Raw genomic sequence first — 22,370 nt, 5'->3', positions numbered from 1 at the left:
CTTGGGGCGTCTAAAACCATAATGCAGGTCACTTAAGTGGCTTGTAAATGTGCCGCGGTTCACTGAAGTGATCCATAAATATTTCGTGGGTAACTTGGGTGATATGGAACAGCGTGGGAGGGCACTGAAGTTATTACTTGTGTTTATTTTTCCGGTTTTTATTCATTTTTAAAGTTTCTACGGACTTTTTGCCCACCCTGTATAACAGTAATCATTAGTTTTTCTTTCACGACATATGCTTTTATATTGGATTGCTGTACTTTGGTTGTATGTGACATCCATATTTTTTATGGGCATCTTCTATCAGCCACCTCATTGGACAATTTGCTCGTTGTGGCCTGTGTTTGTATTTGCACTAGGTGATTAAAATATTGTATTGATTAACATTTGACTCATCTTAATACCTAAAGCTGCACCGATATCAGCATCGATGATGGCGGCAGCTTGCTACTGGGTTTCATTTCAAAGGCAAAAGCATTGCATACAAGCTTTTAAGATCACTGAAAAAAAGCCTCAACTGTCACCTGGATTTATCGCGAACAGCGCCACCTATCATTTTCTGGTGGTGTTTCCGATTTTGCTTTTTTTGTGAAAATATATTACATTCCTCTAATCTTCCCCGAAAGTTTTCAACCACTCTGTATATGCCAGTTTCTTCTCAAAAAATATTCACAGTTTAGTCGAATCTCAAGATGGAAAAGCTTCTGTCGAGGAAGCGATAAAAGACAAAAAGAAGAAGAGGCTGACATTAGAGAGGCTATCGATGGGTCCACCGCCATCATCACTGCTTCGGCCTCGAAAAGGGAGAAACATTAGTCTTATGATATTCCGACTTTTTCCCATTTTTTTCTATAAACAAGGTTTTAGCCCGAAAAATATTTCTTTATATTTTTCTTATTCGAAGAAAATGAAGAAAGTCGAAGAAGCGAAAAATGGCTATTTCCACGTAAAAGAAGAAGAAGCCTTTTCTTTGGCGCCGAACATCAATCATCGAACGAATGAACTTTCACGGCATTATATTTATGTATTTATTTTTTATTTATTCATGCATTTATTTTTGCGTTGAATTTTCCCGCGAGTGAGTACAAATAGTATTTTCCTTCGAAGAAGAAGAAAAGATAAATCTCGAAAACACGCTATTAATCAAAAATATCGCCTAGAAAATTGGAAGACTTTCGTTCGCGCGTCAAATACGTTATGTGTACTGTGTGCCATATTATAAATCCCTTCGAGGATTTCGCGCAAAAACGAAATGCAAGAAAGCTCCTACTTCGAAAATTCAACGAGAAAGATACACGCCAACGACACTTCTTCTATATTGGTACACGATGTAATGCACTGTACAATGTTTTCTGTTTTTGCGCGTCTCAGCTATCCTACTTTATTTTGACCATTAATTTTTCTCGCATCTGATATTCATGGGAAAAAGTGATTTGGACTTATTTTTTGCGGATCTCGTGCTCTCTCTCCATACTTTCGTCTACATAACCATCACGAAAACGAACGTCTGTTTCCATGCTTATTCATTTCATAGCGATCGTCGTGTTACCGATCAATTGTAATACTCAACCATATACTGTCGACACACGTTCCCTTTCCATTCATATTTGCTAACATGTACTCCAATGCTAAAAGCAATGTTTTTCCTGCTTATATATCAATCTTCTACGGGGTGTTTTAAATTGTTTGTCCATTCGACTATTTCTGCAACCTTTGACTTAAGAAGTACACTTTCAGGTATACAAAGTTTTCAAATAATGGTGCTGTTATAGGTAATACAATATACAAATACAAACATATGTTACACGACACAAAACACACACACACCCAAGGGACTATGAAGTCCTTCCAGCAGGCCTATATGATTTTAATTACATGATTTTCTCCCTCGGCAATTCTCTCTTTTCTTCATTAGATGTATTTTAGTATATAATTAATATGCATTGGTGCAATAATTTATTTCAAAGTACTGCATTAATATCTGTGTTTTTGATCATAATAAAGACATTCTAATCTGTATTTTTATTACTATTTGTGTAATTGTTAGAGTAGATGAAGTTCATTATTTTCGGTGCGGTGTAACAAAAACTTTTAGGCACTTGATAGATATTTTTATATCTATTCGAGGTTCTATTTCCATTTTTTACTAACCATTCTTCGTTTTTGATGATAAATTTATAAATTCTGTACATGTAGTTCTGTCTCAGTGTCAATATGTGGCACTGTATGTTTTTGTTTTCTATTGGAACATATATTAATTCTCTTAATTTATTGTAAAGATTGTCTAGATTGCGTATGTTTTCATAATAATTCTTAAAATGATTTAATTTTTTCAGGAGATGTATTCATAAAAAAATAAGAAATTTATCAATTTTTTTATCAAGTCCCCGTGTGGTAAAAATTCAAATTAGTGAAATGTACGATCGGCTTGGAAAAAAAATCTGCAAAAAAATTCCATATTTTTAAATCGAGATATTGAAGATGAAAAACAAGGTTTTATCGACTCATTGCTGTGTTGGCGTAGTTGTATCAGCTCAAGAACCAGCAACGTTTCATGCAATTTGATTCCATCTGTCAAAGACACATTTATAATAGGTACGTTCCGGTTTTTGATTTTTAATTTCATTTCTTGGTCCTCACAAAGGCCGAATTATTATTTCATTATAATTTTGTCCGAGAGGAATGAGAAGTACCCGAAGTAGAAAGCGATGGAAATCATGTATCTTTTAGATGCGAAATAAAATAATATTATTAAGGTAACCACAATAGTTGAGGTCATTTCATTTGTGCACACTCCCTAAAAATGAACTTTTTTGGATTCCAACGTACCTACAAGTATTATAAATGTCTCTTCGCGGCCGACAGAATCAAGTTGCATGAAACGTTACTGGTTTCAGCTTCAAGCCACTGCCAAGCCAATTTAAAAATATGGAGCTTTTTTTGCAATTGATTTTTCGGAGCGTGATCTATATTTCACTAATAGGAAGTTTTGAAACTGTTCACACAAAATGTCAATTTTCTTTTACGCTGCGACCATTCAGAAAAATTACATTTTAAGAAACTGCATGTCATTTGAAAACTTTTTGCAACTGAAATTGCACTTCTAAAGTCAACCTGTGTCCAAGATTCCAGGTGGAAGCACACACATATATACAGGGTGTGAAGTTAAGTTCTTTGACACCCTTTATTATTTGAACCGTTGGTTATAGAAGCACACTTTTTCAATTAGAAAAAATAGCATAGCATGTCCATCTCAGATATGCCATTTATTTCACTAGGGGCCGTATATGTATCGAGATACAAAATTTCAATTTTTATACGGTCCCCCTCCTCTACTTTCCAATTAGAAAGTTGTTGCCCTGTCCCACCCAGTACTTCCGTCCTTTGAATTCAAATATATCAATGAATATTGCACCTAGAAACATGGACTTTTTTGTTGGTATCATGAGAAACAGGGCAATAACTGTGTAATTGGATTTTTGAGCACACGGGGATTGTATAAAAAATTAAATTTTGTATCTCGATACATATACGGCCCCCAGTGAAATAAATGACATATCTGAGATAGAAATGTTATTTGGATACTTTTTCTAATTGAAAGTATGCTTCTATAACCAACGGTTCAAATGATAAAGGGTGTCCAAGAACTCCACACCTTGTGTAGGGAAAGATGTACTCTCTACACTTGTTAATACAAAATTACCTTAAAAACTGGCTGTATTTTTTTAAAAGTAGAGATACTGATTTTTGGAAAAATTTAATTTCTGCCGCTATGGGAAGGTTCCCTGTTTTTTAATTGGTAATTTTTTTTTAAATCGATTATTTGCTTTACCGCACACCAACTCCGGTCAAATTACTATACGGCAATTTCCAACCAGTGGAGTTGGGTGGGCAATGAAGGCGCCATCTAAAGGTGGTCATCCCGAGCTCGGTAGGTAAAGGACTTATTTTCGATGTTTTTCCCAAGTATTCGAAACCGTGAACCTTGACAGTAACCTTCGTTGTGGAAGACGAACATACGAGTCGTTAGCTGATTGCCGCCACCGTCAAAATCGTCTGTATCATTCAGCATATATATGCGCTCCAAAGGAGAAACATTCTATACGTCACTATAGCTTAGTTGGTAAAGCACTCGACCGACCGGCATTCGAGTCCCAGTAGGGGCACAGATTAAATTTTCCCAAAAAAATCAGTATCTTTACATAAATAGTCAATTTTTCAGCATATCTCACAGCACAGATATGTTTAGTAAACGCTATCCAAAATGATAGGTGCATAAGTGAATACATGAGTTGAAGAATGAAATTTTCGTGAGAATAGCCACCAGGAAAACGTCGAATCTTTTTCCAGGATTGGTGCAATGTATTACGGTATGTTACGAACAATCCATTTCAGGTTCAACTATTATGCGCGAAATATTGTGGCAACGAAATTAATTTGAAAAAACATTATTATGTGGTTCTAAAAATTCGACCAGAAGCAAGGGCAAGACATTCGACGTGACCTACGGCATACATGCTCAAATTATGACCAACGGGTGAAATGTGGCCCTCGAAATTACCTAACGTGGCCCGCGACCTTAAATTCAATTTTATACGTGCAGCACACATTTACAGATTGCTTAAATGCATCGGAGTGGCGTGGTGAATGCTCGTGTACCAACTTGAAGTTTACCGTTAGGTCGCACGCTCGAACCGGGGGAAGAACATAAATAACGAGGTGTTGTTCCTAACGAGCTTGAGGCGACCACCGATAGATAGCGCTTTCATTTCCAATCCAATTCGTTAACGGTAGTAAATAGCAGCACAGCGACGTGGCCGGAGTCGGTGTGTACATTGAAGCAGCAGATCACTTAAATGGGAGAGGGAGACACACAGTGCAGTGTGCACATCAAAGTGGCCCACACCATAGTTTCGCGGCATTTTTACAGATCAATTGAGTAACCCGCGGAATTATTCCAAATCGTATCCGCTGTCAGCGGCACATTTACAGATCACTTGAATGACTCGCGGTTTAGTTTCACATCATTTTAGTGTCTGCGGCACATTTCTAGATCACTAAAGTGACCCGCGGATTATATACAGTTCCCTTGAGTGACAACGACGTAGTTCCACATCACTCAAGTGGCCCACTGCACATTTTCAGATCAATTTAGTGGCTCGCGACACGTTTTCAATGAAGTCACCACTGAAATGGCTCGCTGTCTCCTGAAGGTTAAGAACTCTTGACCTACAGCTATAGCTCGAGTATATTTAGTAATTTACTTCTCGTTAGTGCGCCTATTTCCCGGGTGTAATTGTAATTTTCTGGGAGGTCGAGTCTGAAGTTTCGGTTCGCGGATAGAAATTCGATTCGCGCAGGATTGAGAAACAGCTCTTCTCTCTGTCTCTCTCCAGAGAGCTTCGACCAAGTTGCAGCTGATGTTTCAGGTCCGCAATTCCAAGCAAATACATCACGTTGCCTCGGGCACATTTCCAGTCTGCCTGATACGCCATTCGCTACGAGAAAACTCATTTCAAGAGGGATCCGTCTCTCAAATAACCTGGTGAACGTCGCATTGATGGAAATTTATGCGATTGCGTGTCTATTAGCACGTGTGCGAGCGATTATTTTTACCTAAGATACGATTAAATGATAAGTATTTACTCAGTTTTCTCCTATCCCATAGCAAAAGGTAACAAAATAGGAACTTTTTTCGAATTTGGTTTTCAATTTTATGAGTTTTCATTTCGAAGAGAGGCGTTGTATCGAAACCCTCTAGGGACGATCACGGGTCACTGATCGCATTTCTGAATGACATTAATTAGCTTTTTCCTCAGAAAATACAATAGCGATATTTCGGTCTATTAGAAGAGAACAAGCGGTGTCGTGATAAAAATGAGGTCTGGAAATTTCACCACCGAAAGTTTCACCCTTGACATATCGCCTCTGACATCTCCCTCCCGGAAATTATGCCCGACATTTCCCCTTCCGATCTGGGCACCAGGTTTGTGGCCCGCTTTCGTAGCGAAATCGTTTCACGCTATATCTCGAGAGGTTCGCAACGCTAATTAAAGCCAATGAATCTGATAGGCATTTTTAAGACAAATCCAATGATACTACTCCAGTTTTAAGGCGTCTTCTGGTCTAGGTATCATGCTCGCGGCCCGCTTTGTCAAAGAAATTTTTCTGCTATATATCTTGAGAAGCTCGTAACGCAAACAGGCGACATTGATATCGTGAGTGAGGTATTCCAAAAACAGATCCAATAATACCAATTGGATTTTGTCAGTACCCACCACACTGTTGTAGACACAAAGAACGTATTCACGTAGAAATTCGCGGCCGTGTCTATGATACAGACAACCACAATTTTTTTCGAAACTACAGCAAAACTAACTGTTTGTGCACCTCGTAAACATTATTCTGGAGAATTTATAAGAAAGTGGTGAATGCTGGAAAGTTTTGTGTGTACCATAAACTTCGTCCGAATATACAATGATGTCAGTCTAGGGTGACAAAATGAGGTGTCTGCAAAAGCAGGACAAATCCCGGAAATTGTTGTTGAAAACCGGGACATCCATTAATAATAACTGTTACATTTTCAAAACTCTCATTTGGTGAGAATTACAGTGTAAAATTGCAAACTAGTAATTTATTACGAAAACAGTATCACACCACTTCAACGCAGAGGCGCAAAAACGAGTAAAACATCCTGATGTCAGACGTACCGTATATACGTAATTGAAGGGCATATGCGATTAAGGGTGAGATGCGTTACATTATATACTCAAAAATTACTAGAGATTGAGGGGAGGGGGGGACTTAAGTTTTCTTAGCATCATATTATATTGTTGCCTATGTTTCTAAGATCAGTTTAGCCTCGGTTTTCGAACTTACTACACATAGTCCGTTCGTAAACCGAAATGTTTTTTTTCTCTCTCATAGGAATCAATGTAAAATTGAATAATTCGTTCCAAGGACTCGAGTTTGAATTTTCATAGAAGTGTTTTGTGCTCAAGTGCATAACGCAAAGCCGATTGAAATCATAGGATTAACACTGCAAACGCTTTTCCCTAGAATAGACAAACCCAACATTACGAAATAACGGGCTTATATCACACATCGGAACAAAAGCGGGGCTATGTCTGGTTTTTTTAACACAGTAAACCTCTTTTGTGGACACCGGCGGGACAAAAAAAATTCGTCCGTAAAAGATGGTTGTCCTTTTGGAGGGGTTTTACCGTATCATCTATGATCTCAGTGTCAAAATTTTCAAAATTTCTGCCTGCAAAGCAATCTCGTCGCAACTCCTTCGAAACTGAATTTATATTTCTATTAGCCATTTGCTGCCAATCAGTATAATCAACATTTTCAAAACATACTGCCATATCAATAAGAGCTATCAGCAACGTAGTACACAATCAACATGACAAAAATACAGTGTAATATCTAACGTATCTAAGAACTTAAATTGGAAAAGTATTGAAAATAAATTGGCTTGTTCCACATGGGGCATTACGACAAGTATTAGAAATACGCGTTATAAAGTTGTCGCCATCTGCATTATAGCATATGTTGCTATCGCATGGTTCAATGATCCCAAACAACCAAGAACAAAAGTCTACTCTCTTCAAAGAAAATTCCTGCTATCATGCTATTCATCATTGGAGCCTATTCCATGACACCAAATAGTGCGTTACACGTATTAACTAACAGTCCTCCACTACATATACTTTTGGACAACGACGTACAGAAAGCAAATTTAAGGCAAAAGCGCGAGATTAAAACAAACAATGTAACATATCTTCCTACAGATGTGGAGCATAAACATCCACAATGGACGTAGCACACGGTGAAAGATATTTTGCCAACACAGGTCTTGACCACACATACAGAAGAATCAACCCATCGAATTATTTTTACTCATGGCTCCAAGACTGTCGATAGCGTAGGAGCAGCCTACATCAGTGTCTACTTATGCTCCAACTCAGCATTTAATGTTCGATTTGCATGTTTTTTGGACACATGATACATTACAATATGCGGGTACCAAAAATTTCCTTCCAGTTTCCCTGTAGAATACATACAATACAGAAGCTGAATAACAGAGGTATAACACATTTACCCTCGCCAATTGCTCTTTTGGGAAAGCAAATATGATACGCATGCTTGTTTTGTTTTTTGAAAAAGTACGCAATCTTAAAAAATACTGCACGCGTTCTTACTTCTCTCCTAAAGCTGAATCTAACACTGTTTTCTGTTGTTTTGTATGATTACTAGTTGAGGAGGAACATGCAAACGTTTGGTTTTTTTTGTATCATATTTGCCCTACCTGACCCTATGTGATAATTCATACATGTATTGTATATATCGGGGTACGATTGTAAAATTTGTTACCATTACCACGGGATTTAACTATATTCATCACACATACCAGACTCATTTGTAATTTTTTTTTATATTTATCAAACCACCAATTACATTTGTGTATTATGCATAATCACAGATAAAAGCAATAAACTTCATGCAGGCCTACCTATCCAATTTGCCAACGACACTTGGTTATTTGCATAATGTCCGGCAAAAGTGATAATTTTTTTCGTATTTATTAAATTTACCAACGACGCTTGGGTGTATTATTCATATTCGACCGTAAAAGTGATGCGTTTATCAAACTCACTAAGACGATTGGTAAATATCCATAAAAACTGGTTATTATGTATAATAACCAATTTATCACATTTTCACCGTAACATATATGTGAATATAATTACTAACAATTCATGTACCTGTGTAATATGTGTAGATGTGTGAAATAAATTTGAAATTCGAATTTCAAAACAATTGAAAATAATATTAAAACAAAAAAACCTCTCAAATTCTGGAGATGATTTTCGAATAAGCGAAAAAACTTGCCGTTGTTGCTTGCAGCGTATTTATGTTTAGGAAAAAATAAAATTATATAAAACAGCATGCTCTCTCCTATACCCCATCCTGTTTGAGCCATGACGTAAACTGTGGACTATTGAAGTGTTTCTCACCCTATAGTTCGCGAACCAGAGGCGATCCGCAGGCAGACTTGTCAGTTTCAATTCTAATCAAATGAGAAATGTTTTCATAAATATTAGTGATATTCTTATGGGTTCAAATTGAATTTCATACATAGGGTAACCATATCTATAATCGGGGAAAACATGTAAATCGCAATATTAAAGTTGTTGAGTTACAAATTCAATAAAAATATTAAATAAATCATAATTAATTAATATAATTCAAAAAAAGGTTCCTCATGTTCTCCTAAAGTCCGCTTTCCCGCGGTTTAGTTCGTCTTGGACTTGAGTATGCTGTAAGGTTTTGGAGAACATACGTTATGAAGAGAGACTTCATTTTTTGAATATGTTTACATTGGAAGAACGCAGGTGTCAGGGGATATGATCGAAGTGTTCAAAATTTTGAACGGGATGGACCATTCATACGTCGTTAATCGACTGCTGTGACAAGGGGACACCAATATCAATTGGTAAGGGACAATTCCAGGTTGTGGTGTCGCAGGGAATTTTTCTCTAATAGGGTTGTTAATGAATGGAGTAGCTTACCCTCGGGGTAGTAAATGCTAACACAATCGACGTGTTTATATAGAAATACGATAAACATGTTCGGGTAAATCGAAAGGCTATCCATACTTAAATGAGACAACCATAAATATGTTTTATTGGCAGTGTAATACATTTTATCATGTATATATATGGTCTTTAGTTTTTATAATTGCATTTTTAATTGGGAGTTGCTGTATTTTAAAAATATATGGCATCCATATTTGTTACGGGCAACTTTTTCTCAGCCACCTCGTTGGGCATTTTGCCTGTTGTGTCTTTGTATTTGTATATTCATAATTGATATTTTTAATTTAATAAAACTTTATTTTCCCAAAAAATTTGTCCTTTTATATTTCATTCATGTCATCACAAAATGTTTTTCTGAAAAAATTAAATAATAGAGTTTTGTCATATGGGTTAAAAAAAGTTCTCTATGCTAAAAATATCTAAGTTCTATAGAATATAACATATAAAATTTACAAATAAACATAAAATAATTTCGAAATAAGTATTAACGGCAGGAAAAATTTGAAAAAGGCATTTCTACAAACAAAAAATGTCAAAATAGGCAAGAAAATGTATTTATGGCATTTCGCCTGAACTTCCAGGCCCTAATTATTAATAATGCGACTGGAGTCATCTACAACAGGTTATAAAATTCCCTAGGATAGATTCCAGACAAAAGACCGTCTTCCTGGATCCATAAAAGTGCCTGAATTGAGGAGGAAATGCATTTGGAACTATTTGATCGAGAACGAATCGAAGAGAGAGATCATAAAAATATTCCAATTCATTTTTAAAAATAAAAATTCATTTTTCCATCCTTTTTATAACGCTTATAAGGTTGAAAGGCATAAGAAAAGAAATAAAAAAACAAGCAAATGTTATTTTCCGGCCATAAACAAAAGAGAGGTTTTTATTTTCGATTCCGGAGCCGTTGAAACGTTGAATAACATTAACCGGTTGCTGCTTCTAGTCAGAGGCTAACAACAAGATTCATCCACGGTCTCAATGGACCAGTTCAGTGAAATGGGCCACCGCCGCCCATATCAAGAGATTTTTTTTTACGTTTTCTTTTCTTATTTCATCCTGGCTCTCATCCAATTTTTCTTTTGTTTTAAATCTTTGAAATATTCCGGAGTCGAGACACAAGATTTCATTTCGTTCTTCTTCTTCTCATTAAACAGAATGGAGAAGGAAGCCTTGAATAATAAACGCCGTCCCGTTTTTTTCATTTCATCATTATTATATTTTATTTTATCTTTTTTTTTGTATTCGAAGGAACAGAGAAGAGCTATTTAACTAAACACACATTCTAATGGCATTTTTCTTTCTCTCGTGCTCCGAAATCATTGCTTTGAGCGGCGCAAAGACAAAGAGTTTCACCATCGATCAACCATAACTCATTGGCCGATCGCTTTTCTCTTTTTTACGCGACGTTACTTTCAATATGTATGTTACAGTAAATGTGATAAATCGGTTATTATACATAATAACATGTTATTATGCATACCTATGAATCGTCTCGGTAATTTTTACAACTTTATCACTTTTACCGGCGAATAAGCATAACACCCCATGCGTCGTTGGTGAATTTTATAAATTTATACAAAAATTGCATGTTTTTGTGATAATTTTATAAATACTGAAGAAATTATCACTTTTACCGGAGAATATGCATAATAACGATGTGTCGTTGGTAAATTTGATAAATGCTTAATATTTATTGCCTTTATCTATGATTATGCATAACACCCTAGTGTAATTGATGAATTTGACAAATATGAAAAAAAAATTTCGGAATGAGTCTAGTATGTTTGATGATTATAGTCGAACCTTGATGTAATGAAAACAAAGTTTATGGTCGTACCACGATATGTACAAGACATGAATGAATTATCATGTATAGTACGTCATATAGTACGATTTATAATGTTTACTAGCGACGAGACTTATGTATCATGCGTAATCGCCGGTAAAAGTGATAATTCTTTTAGTACTTATTAAATTTACCAACGATGCTTGGGTACTATTCATAATCGACGGTAAAAGTGATAAATTTAGGTAAATAAGTTTGATAAATTTTGGTAATTTTATCAATCTTAATAAAACGCTTGGTAAGTATGCATGATAACCGATTTATCACATTTACCTTAACATATATACCACAACTGCCAGTACAGTGTTGAATGGGAGGCGGATGGGGGGTGGGGGTGCCGGTCCCAAAACATTAAATTACACTCACGGGGAAAGGGTCCCAAGGTGTCGTCCTCAAAAAATTATGAAAACATTTAAGTACATTAATATCACCCAGAAACATAAAAGCAAAAAAGTTAGCGGTGGAATGCTATTATTGAAGCCGCAAAAAATTACTAGAATGGTAACAGTTGGCTACTCATCATCTCTCACGCTTCTCGGCGATATCTATAAAACTGCTTATCACTTTCTTCTCTTCTCTTTTCCTCCAGCTTCTCTGTTCTAGAAACAAGTTATTTCTCTTGTTTGGCTTCTTCGTTGTCCGTGCTGTACTTGACCTAGAACTCCTTAATACATGTATATGAAGGCGTCTTAACTTGACCATTTGCTGTTTGAATGACGTCACTCTAACACTCCAGGTTTGAGGGATTTTTAAATTCATTCTTGGCCTCTATTGGCGTTCAAAATATTCTTGTATAAAATTTATTTTGAGTGACCCATAATAATTCCGATGGATATTTTTATATTTTTGGACATATTTAAATGAATAGAATAGAATCAGTGGTAATTTTTTCAAAACTTTCTGAAGACTTCACCTTCGGACTCTTTCCTTGTCAGCATAATATTCGCTTGATATACCAGTTTCTAACTTCTGATTTCGAAGCTGGAAGGCAGCAACTGTTGGTAGAACCGTAACTAGGACTTTTGTCGTCCGGGACAAACATGATTTTGTCACCCCCCCACAACTTTAAAATGCAATAATTTTATAACGGTGTTCTTTGTTCCCCCCCAAAACTGCCGCCCCTTAAATTTTGCTGGCCAGAGCAGTTACGCCCCCCCCCCCGTATAGTTCGAGCCCTGCTTGTTGGACATAACAGGCTGTCCCAAATTGTTTGTGCAACAGATCTTTCTCCAATGGCGAAACATACTGTTACAAAAATAATGTAAATAGTCATTATTTATCATTTATTATGCATTCTCATCTGTAAATAGTCATTATCTTATGTAAACATGAGAATTAGGCATCTCTCTGTAAATATCGTCTAGTTGGCAGCAAACTGGTGACAGTTCCTATGATTTGGCAATACCATAGCGCCGAGAGAAGAGTAAAGATATCACGAGAATATGGTAGAATTCTCTCGAATCTTTTCTCTGTTATGTATAGTGGCGCCGCCAGGAGAGAACTATAAGCAGTTTGTTGAATTTTATTTGGTAGACGATATTTTATTTGTTGGTCACTCTATGTTTTTTGCATGTTTCTTAAAAATCGCTGCTTGTGAATACGTATAATAGCTGTTCTGTAAAATAAACCTATGTTGTCCGTAAAATTGCTTCACGCTTTGCCATTTCGAGTGATTGTGAGAGACATTATCCGGAACAATACTTTTACAAAAAGTTTCAAATGATGTGCAATTGCATAAAATCACAAAATTTGTTTTTGAGGAGTCATTTCCAGAAAAATTAAACAATTTACTTTTTATAGTCCCCCGTGTTCTAAAACTTTCAATTATTTAAATGTTGATCCTGCAATGAAAATATATAAAAATAATTTCAATTTTTTTAAATGCAATATTTATTGAGATATTAAATATATAAAATTGCTATGTTTTAGCAACTTAGCACTGTGTTGACAAGTTTTCTTGACTCAAAAGTAGTATTTTTAGGGACTGTGCGCAAATGTAGTGAATGAAACCATTTCAATTTTTGTAATATTTAGTATTGATCTTTCGAGGGGCACACTCTGATTCAGAAGGGTACAATGAATTTCTTCCAGTGAATTTTCGGACTAACCTTTTTTCAAAAAGCATTTTGAATCAACAGAAACTGATCAAGATAGCATGCAAATGTGCTTTATTTCGATAGTTTAATCATTTTACAAAGATACTTAGAAATATTTTTAATAATTTTTTATTGTGTTGGGGGCGGAAGGGTCCCGTGCCACCTCTCCCCCTCCTTGGTACGCCTCTGAAAATAAATAACAATTACATTTTTGACAGTTATTTGGATAATTACAGAATTTTTACAACTTTGCATTTACGTTTCGAAATTTTTAAACCTTAATCTCAATCATTGGCGATAAATGCTGAAAACTTGAAAATTGAATATCTCCGTTAATATTGCATTAAAAAATACGCAATTTTTTGTAAAAATGACCTCTCAGAGTTATATTTCACTAATCGGAAGTTTAAGCACACAGGATCAACATAAAAGTCCATTTTGCTATTTTTTCATGTCACGACTCCTTGCAAAATGTAAGACCTCTTGAGTTATTGCACGTTTATTTGAAAAAATTTGCAATCGAAAGTATGTTTCTAACGTCAACGGTTGCAGAAATATCTGCTGTGCAAACAATTTTGGACAGTCTATAAATTATATCATGCACAATGCAAACACACACACATACAGATGCAAGTTTTAGGCACGACAGACAATTTTCCAACAAGGCAAGTCACTGGAGACAAACAAATGTGTCGAATCATAGCAGAAATGGCATCGTTGACTTGCTAAAAGCATGATATGGGATGAAATTTAGTATCGCATGCACTGTACGGGGATCGGATATCATGTATATTTCTCTCACTCATTTCATTCCATAGTATCACATTCACAACAGAAAAGTGCATATACGGGAGAGGAGGGGTGTTCCAAATTTGACAGGTCCATTTGAAAAATGAATAGAAAAAGAATCGTCTATCACTCCCTACGATAAAACTGGTGATTAAACTTGATCCTACGGAAAATTTTGTGATTTTGAGTAAAAAAATTATCACAAAATTATCGTGTCTTGGAACAAATGGATCCTTGGATCCTTGTTGTTGACACAGGCCTATCTGTCTATTAGAATTATTTTTACAAAACTAATCAAAATGCTCCTCTTGTTTGTGAGAAACTCGACTCCGAGTTCTTTTATTCTTGCTAAAAACAGATCAGAATCGAGACTTCATCTCTTTTTCGAAAAATTAACTCCTTATTTATTTATGCGTTCGTTTTTTCCCGATATTGAATGGCTTCTGTTATTTTTCCTAACAAAGAGGGAAAAAAAACCTATCGAACATAGAAAACAACGCATAAGAAAAAGCTCGAGAAACTTCATGTCATACATAAAAAGCAGAGAAAAAGAAAAACATGGAAGGGCCGTTTGTTTACGTTTGACCCGCGGCTGCAACCCGAGCTACACACACTACTGTTCGTATATTTCTCGCTTCTTATTTTGCTCCTTCACTATAACAATAGCCGAATAGCATGAGAGCAGTGACGGTTCCCTGCATAACACCGTGGAGGTGGAAGAAGTAGCTTGGCCAGTAGCCAAAGCAGCAATTTCTTCCCACGTGAGGGACAAAAAACTGGAGTGGGTGTGGATTCAGCCGCCGTTGCCATGGATACCCTGGTTTCTCACTCACCCATTCGCTCTTCTCTTCCAACAACCATCCAACCATTTGTGTGTGTTAGAGAGAGAGAGAGAGAGAGAGATATCGCATGTCGTGCGATGGATGCACTCACTCCAGCCTCAAACCACGAGCATCTTCGGGATCCGCCGCATCAGCGTTGTCATATATTTATAACCATTCATATATAGTAGTAGTAGTAGTAGTATATTCCTTTGCTCTTTCTGTTTCTATTCCTTAAAACGGCTCAACCAAAAAGAAATGGCGCAAGAAAACAAAAAGAAAAATAAACGTGGACGTGATCCGAGTGCTCCGGGGAAATATTTTTAAAATACTTGCATCCAAAAAATAGTATTTTCTTTTTTCCGATTTCACTCCCGGTGGAATCCCAAGTATCCGGAGTGTATCGTTTTTATATATATATATATATATATATATAAAGTATCTGGGAATTCATGAGGCTCGGGATTTAATAATTTAGGATTCGAATGGAGTTGTAAAATAAGTGGAAAAAAATAAGTTGGAACAAGAACGTATCGAGTTTCTGCAATGAGTACAAGTGATCCTTTGGTTGAAGGGGGAAAAAGACATTCCGGAGTTTCGAATTTCAGAAATTTTATGAAATCAATTTGGAATTTTATATTATTATAATTTTGTAACTCTCGTTAAGAAGACTTGCTTTCATTTTTGTAATCGATTTCTACTTCATTTTTCTTTTTTTTTTCCCCTTCAAAAGAAGAAATGGATATGGTGAGTGGGAAATTATTATTTTCCATTAAATGATGCATTTCGGTTTGGAAAAAATTGGATTGTGTGATTTACACTGCTTGGCCAAAAAAGAAGTCGTAACCTATTTTATTACACCTATACTGTGCGAGCGAGCTTCGGGAGGAAAGTGCTCTGAGGTTCTTTCTGTTGTTCTGGACTAGGGTCAGCAATAAAATGAAGTCTGCTGAGTATTTTAGCATGTTTAACACTTTAGGTGCACGAATATTCAGAGAAATGTTCCCGTCTCTGCGGAAGTGAATTTTTTTTTTTCAGTTTTCCTTTGTGAAAGATAGATGGCAATCAAACTCAGACGTTGCAAATTGAGTACAATAAAAAAAAAAAAAGGGATGATACAAACACAAAATCTGGGTCGGACCCATTGTTACCAGCACACTAACAATTGAAGGGGGGGGGGCAGACACTCTACCACTACACCAGCCCATGTGCACTCATCCCATACAGTACAAACATATCTGTCAAAGAATACAGAAATAATAAATAAAAACCATAACTTGTATGCATACGCCATCTATACGGTATTTTAAGGATTTCATCTTTGAAAAAAAAATCAATTGAAATCATCACAAGGTGATTGAGCAGGCTACTAGGCTCATCATCTATAGATGATGGGAGGGGCTTAAGCGTTAAGGACCACCACTTTTATCTGTATCGATGGATATTTTCTTCTCTGAAGACTATGGGATGTTTCAGAATGATGATTCCATAATACAGGATTAGCGAGAAATATTTTTCCCACTGCAGAGAGCTCTGTAGTGTATTCTACTGCTCCAAATGAGACAAAATTGATTAGGGAAGTTAATAAGTGGTAAATCATTTATCATCCAGATAATTTCATAAAGTAATTTAAATTACAGTTGCATTATATTTATATCTGGCAACCATACTATGAAAAATAAATAAAATTTACATTTCCTGCGCATGCGTGATTGGAAATCCATTTACTTCAAATTCTCATTTATAATCGAACACTGAATTTTCACGTAGTAAATTTCTTTATAGTGTGTTTCATATATAGTGTCAAATTTTCTGTAAGTTTCGTAAGAATTGGTTGAAAACCCCGCATTGTTATAAGAAAAATGCATGCAGTAAAAAATTGGAATTTTTATGAGAAACACTAATATCTTCCTGGATATAAGTGTTATTTTCACGAAATGCATACAAGTATTGTGCAAAGAAAGGAAAATATTATATGAAGCTTACAAATCATTTACAGCTTTTTATGATACAGAGTTGATCAAAAACATATTTTTCACGTTTAATTTTTTGTTGGTCTCTAATAATAAAAGGGTCCGAAGGTGATTTCTGGGTGAGATGAATGTACTTTCTTAATTTTTTCATAATTTTTTGAGTACGACACCTTGGGAGTCTTTAAAAACATTCCTGATCGAATCTGCACTGGTAAGTGTGAGTTCAAATATCATGTTTACATGCTCGAAATTACAGAACAGCATAACATCGCAGCTCATTTGCTTAAAACTCTCAAAGGTGTTCATAATAAAGTGGACACTCAATATATATTTGAGGCAAATATCTTGGATGAAAAACTCAACTTAGAGATCAATAAATGGTGCGATTCTTTAGTCATTACGCGTCGATTTCACGTTATTGCCATATCGAGTGTTTCTCTCGAAAACTCAGTTATTATTTCTGCTACAAATAAGCGAGTCAAACAACTTTCGAGTCGATTATGTTCCGTGTTATTTTCAGTGTCTTATAAAACGTGTATTAATGGGAGTGGACACTGACAGTCCCCTCCCTCGTGCCACGTGTTCGCACGAAGATTCGATCTAAACAATGTCTCCGAAGAGTTAGTCGTAATAATTTTCCCAAAGATACGACACATACAATAGGAATAAAATAGAAGAAAATATCGATGACAATCCATTTATGTATTTAAGTGCTCGTTACGCTTTCCGATAAGTATAATACATATCGCTCATTTTTCCTAACCGATGAGAAAATATCCATATTCTTTTTTGCTGTTAATAGTAGTATAATAATATATATCGAATGTTTTTCCGATAGCATTTAGTATTTCATGATGGGCGCCCAATGTTTCGAGCGGGAGGGGAGAAAAAAATCGGAAATCCATTTCAATTAATGTTTTTCCTCGTAAACGACCAAAAGAGGGAGTTGACCCTACTTTTCTTTTTTCCAAAAATACAGAGAAGCCTATCTTTTAATGGCACATGTCGATTTGTATGATGAACCGATTTGGCTTCGTCAGGTGTCCCCGATGCTCCTCGCCATAACGTTTATGAAATGAATTCAATATCATAGAATATTTACGAAAAACAGGTTCTCGAACTCATTCATGTTCATAATCATGTAAAATAAAAAAAACGAGGTGGATGGACATTTGATTAGAACAGTGATTCTTTTAGGATAACGGATGAACGCGGCGCCGAATGTGGGAGAAGCTGGCCAGTCACTTCATGAATTGGTCAAAATTGGCCAACGGAACTGAATGATACGGTAAAGAAAGACTATCAAGCAGTGCCGTCTTAACGCATGGGCCTACCCGGGCACCTCAAGAGAAAAGGACCTCACAAAAATGAAATCCGGTTGAAATTTTCTAGAATTTACTAGGTAGGGCCACAGAAAAGCCACTTGGCCCGGGGGCCTATGATGCTCTTAAGACGGCCCTGCTATCAAGCCAGTTCTAACCAACGTTGTTACCAATAAATAACTACTTAACCTCATATGCACCTTATGAACATCATTCTGGGGAATTTCTAACGAATTGGTGCATGCAGGAACGCGCGTGTGTGTGTGAGGTGCCCCACAAATTCGTAAATAGTTTAGCACTGGAATAATAACTAAAATAAAAACTCATAAAACTGGACGTTAACTGCTTATACCTCTACGTCTCTAAGACGTACAAATAGTATTCTGTGTGAAACACTCATAAAAATTGAAGAAATTGGTATATTGGTTGAATATGGTTTACGAAAAAGTTATTCTGACGAAGAGGGATTTTTTTTGTACAGAAAAAGAATTAGTTCGAATTTTCCTTGATCGAGGGCGCTGACCGAAAAAGCAAATCACTGGAAATATGCAAATTAGATTTCTATAAATGCGGGCTGTGCAACTAACAGTTCGTTTTTGAATTTTTCTTACATCAGGTTTCCATTGTGATATTGACATTGGTGGATAAAGCAATATTGATGAATTAGTTATTTTACCTCAGCCACGAATCTACGGCTGAAGCTTTACGAACGTTTCGGACACAAAAGACACTGTAGAAAGTTTCGGGTTCAATAACACAGGACTGGTTTACAGTGTTCTCTACTAACAAACATTTCTAATAAGTTTTTTTTCTGTTCCAAAAAATTCGCCCTTTGTGAGAATAACTTTTTTGCGAACCGCATTCAAATGTGCAAATTCCTTCAATGCTTATGAATTTTTACACTATTTAAAAATGTATGGCACACCTGTATATACGTGGTCCTAGTATTTTTATGCTGTCAGAGTCGTGCTTGTTCACCCACATTACTCTAAACATTAACTACAAATATTTATTTGGAATAAATCTATTCAGAGAAATGTATAAGTTCTGAATCAGAACCAATGGAATATTCACACATTTTATTTTTCACTTCTATCACCACATTAAATGATACGCAAATAATTATACAATAAAATTTAAAAATATTGACAATTCAATGTTTTCCATTCATAATATTCCCCCACACACATAGACGGTTTTTTTTTGTTTGCTTTTAGCGTAATATCCAGAAACTATCCGTTTCTTTGATATCTTGGGCTGAAGAAAAAAACATTTTAATCTCTCTCTCTACCATCCCACCTGGGGGCCATTTCCTGAAGTTAATAGAGGCTACTGTGCCTCTACTTCAGCACCACAGTGCGTGAAATAATGAAAGCAAGGTCGTGTCTCCAGTGGTGTAGATGGTAGAGTGCTTGCCGGTGTGCAAGACGTTCTGGGTTCGAGTTCCGGCGGAGACAATATGACTTTTCTTTTCAAGTGCAACTCAGCATATTACCCAGAAAATATCTGTGTCCTTTTTGTTAATTTTTTTTTTTTCATTTGAACGGCATTTAAGATGATTGGTGACATCATTTGAAACATCTTTTTGTAACTAAAAATTGTCTCTAAAACCAACCGTTCGGAAAATAGCCCTTGGACAACGGTAAAAGTGGACACCCTGTATAGTGTATATTCACGCTGCCCATCAATTAACGTCATTTAACTAAGCAAAAATGATTACAAACATTGAATGTTTACATGCATATGCGAACGCATGCTCACCTTTCTCACAGAAGTTTCCTCCATATTCTCCGGCGCGACAGTCGCATATCGCGCCACTGTCAGTGCTGATGCAGATGCCGCCGTGCTGGCAAGGATCGTGGTGCTGGCAGGCGTCCAGCTGGTTAGATCTAATTCCCTTGAATTCGATGACGTCCTGGTGCCTCGGCGGCCCTTCCTCGCTAGCGTAAACAAGGTTCCTGAGACTACCCTTTAGATGTGGCTCGAAGAAAACTTGCGGCAGGGACAGCTGCATCAGCTTAGCGCTGTACCAGCTGGGGATGCCGCCGATGTAGACGTGGCTGTTGACGCTGTTGTTGCCGAACACGTATTCGGGACCCCTGGACACTCGACTCTGAAGATCGTCGTCGACCCTGAGCTGCGTGTCCTCGGCATTCCTGACGATGTCCACCTTGTGCCACTGGTCATCGTGGAGATTCCTCCCGGCAGTTATCATCTGCGCTCCACCACCGAGGTTGAACCTCAGCCTCAGGGCACCGTCGACGAGTTTTAACTCGACGAAATCCGTCGATCCACCGTCGTCGGCGTAGAGGAGCAACCCGTTCGGCTCCGTCGTTTGGAATTCGAAAGATATGCTGTCTGTGATGCCACCGTGCCATTTTTTGAACTGGGCGTAAGACGTCGGAGATCCCTCTAGAAGGAAAGCAACGCAGTCTCTGGGACAGAAAGACAGGAAGAGGATGAGGAGTAGGGCGAAAAACGCTAATGACCATGTTGTCCATCCCCGGTACATGGCTGGTGTGACTTCACCACCGCCAACACGCCACGGACATCTCAAAGTTGCACCAAAGCAAATAAATGTCTTATTTCAGGGACGAGCATCGGATGGTTCAGCACCGTCTTCGTCACAAACAGTACCTAAGGATTCATTTCATTCTCAAATTGACAGATAAGATATGCGAAACTGACGTAAGGGGCATGCGCGCTCGACCTTAAATATCCTCATATTCCACCTCCGCAATCTTAAATTATCCGATGTTGTTTAAGGCTTTCTCGTAGCAAATCTAAGCCTTAAAAATATAGACGATTCATCGATATTCATGATCCAGTGTTTGTTTCGACAACCACCCTTTCCTTCAATGAGCCACCCGCAGTCAATCACAATAGTTTCTAGACTGACTGCCGAGTATCGAAGGACGCTTACATAGAATATTAATGTTTCAGCCGAAAAAAGCAGGCAACAAGTTCGTAAATGACGTATTTCATGAATTTCGACGATCAATAGAAATGAGCAACTTTAGCTGAGACATCATATTCAAATATATTTCATGACTTTCCTTGTCGTATAGATAACCATCGGTTCATCGTTGTGTTTGAAGGAACTTCAAAATAGGTCATTTTACGTGTCATCACTTTCGTTGAAGTAACTGCACATGATGGTCCATGATATTCTCTAATGATTTCTGAGATTCCGATGAAATAGTGTTTGGTTTTGGACAGGAGACACTTCTTTAAAAACACCTGGAAAAAAAGAAGAGAAAAACACGAAATGAACAAAAATACGTTACAGTTTTAACGCTTATGCTTCACAATGTATAAGATAAACTGAGGTAAGTGGATATTTGGGGGTAAGTGGAATCAAACATGGTTTGTAAATTTCAGTTAGCTTCTGGAAACGGTCTCTTGCTGAATATTTTTTTTCGTGCTTTATTTTTCAGTGAAAATGTGCCTGGTGCTCCAGCTGCTCTTGTAACGTTACGAAAAAAAACTTTATATGGAGAAGTTTTTATGGTTTGTGATCATGTTGCTACCACTTGTGTCCTGTTACATTTCAACCATTTCTGAAAGCTCGAATCGATGTAATATCAATATTTGGGTGCCAAGTTCTTTCTTTCTTATTATTCAACCTGGCATTTTAATACATTGTAATTATGATATTTCTTCGGGAAGAGTAGGAATTAAGGTTACACTTTCTACCCTTTTTTCCTGTTTTGGGGTAAATAGAATCAATGGATGTATACGCTCAGCGGCGTCGGAGCCGGGGGTGCTGTGGGTGCTCCAGCACCCACGGTAATTTGTGACATGAATCCGAGCACCCCCAGAATTGATACAGAAATTAAAAATTTCCGATATAAAACTAAAGACGAGCACCCACAGTTTCGAAACACTTCCGACGCCCCTGTATACGCTAAC

The 22,370-nt window shown here is 36.9% G+C and overlaps 1 protein-coding gene across 1 annotated transcript in view; it reads right to left on the bottom strand.

The window, feature by feature from the left end:
• LOC149075138 (neurexin 1-like) overlaps positions 1-22,370 on the bottom strand; it is a 181,907-nt gene that overhangs the window by 102,229 nt on the left and 57,308 nt on the right. Inside the window, exon 2 of the mRNA XM_089245718.1 lies at positions 20,220-21,698. Coding sequence (XP_089101844.1) covers positions 20,220-20,970 — 751 coding nt within the window. The 5' untranslated portion in view covers positions 20,971-21,698. The remainder of the gene's footprint in view (positions 1-20,219; positions 21,699-22,370) is intronic.

This window comes from Pholcus phalangioides, unplaced genomic scaffold (assembly GCF_987345545.1).
Source record: "Pholcus phalangioides strain wild (caught in Gottingen) unplaced genomic scaffold, Ppha-v1.0 ptg000016l_1, whole genome shotgun sequence".
NCBI classification, from domain to species: Eukaryota; Metazoa; Arthropoda; class Arachnida; order Araneae; family Pholcidae; genus Pholcus; species Pholcus phalangioides.
This window is presented reverse-complemented; position numbering and strand designations above follow the sequence as displayed.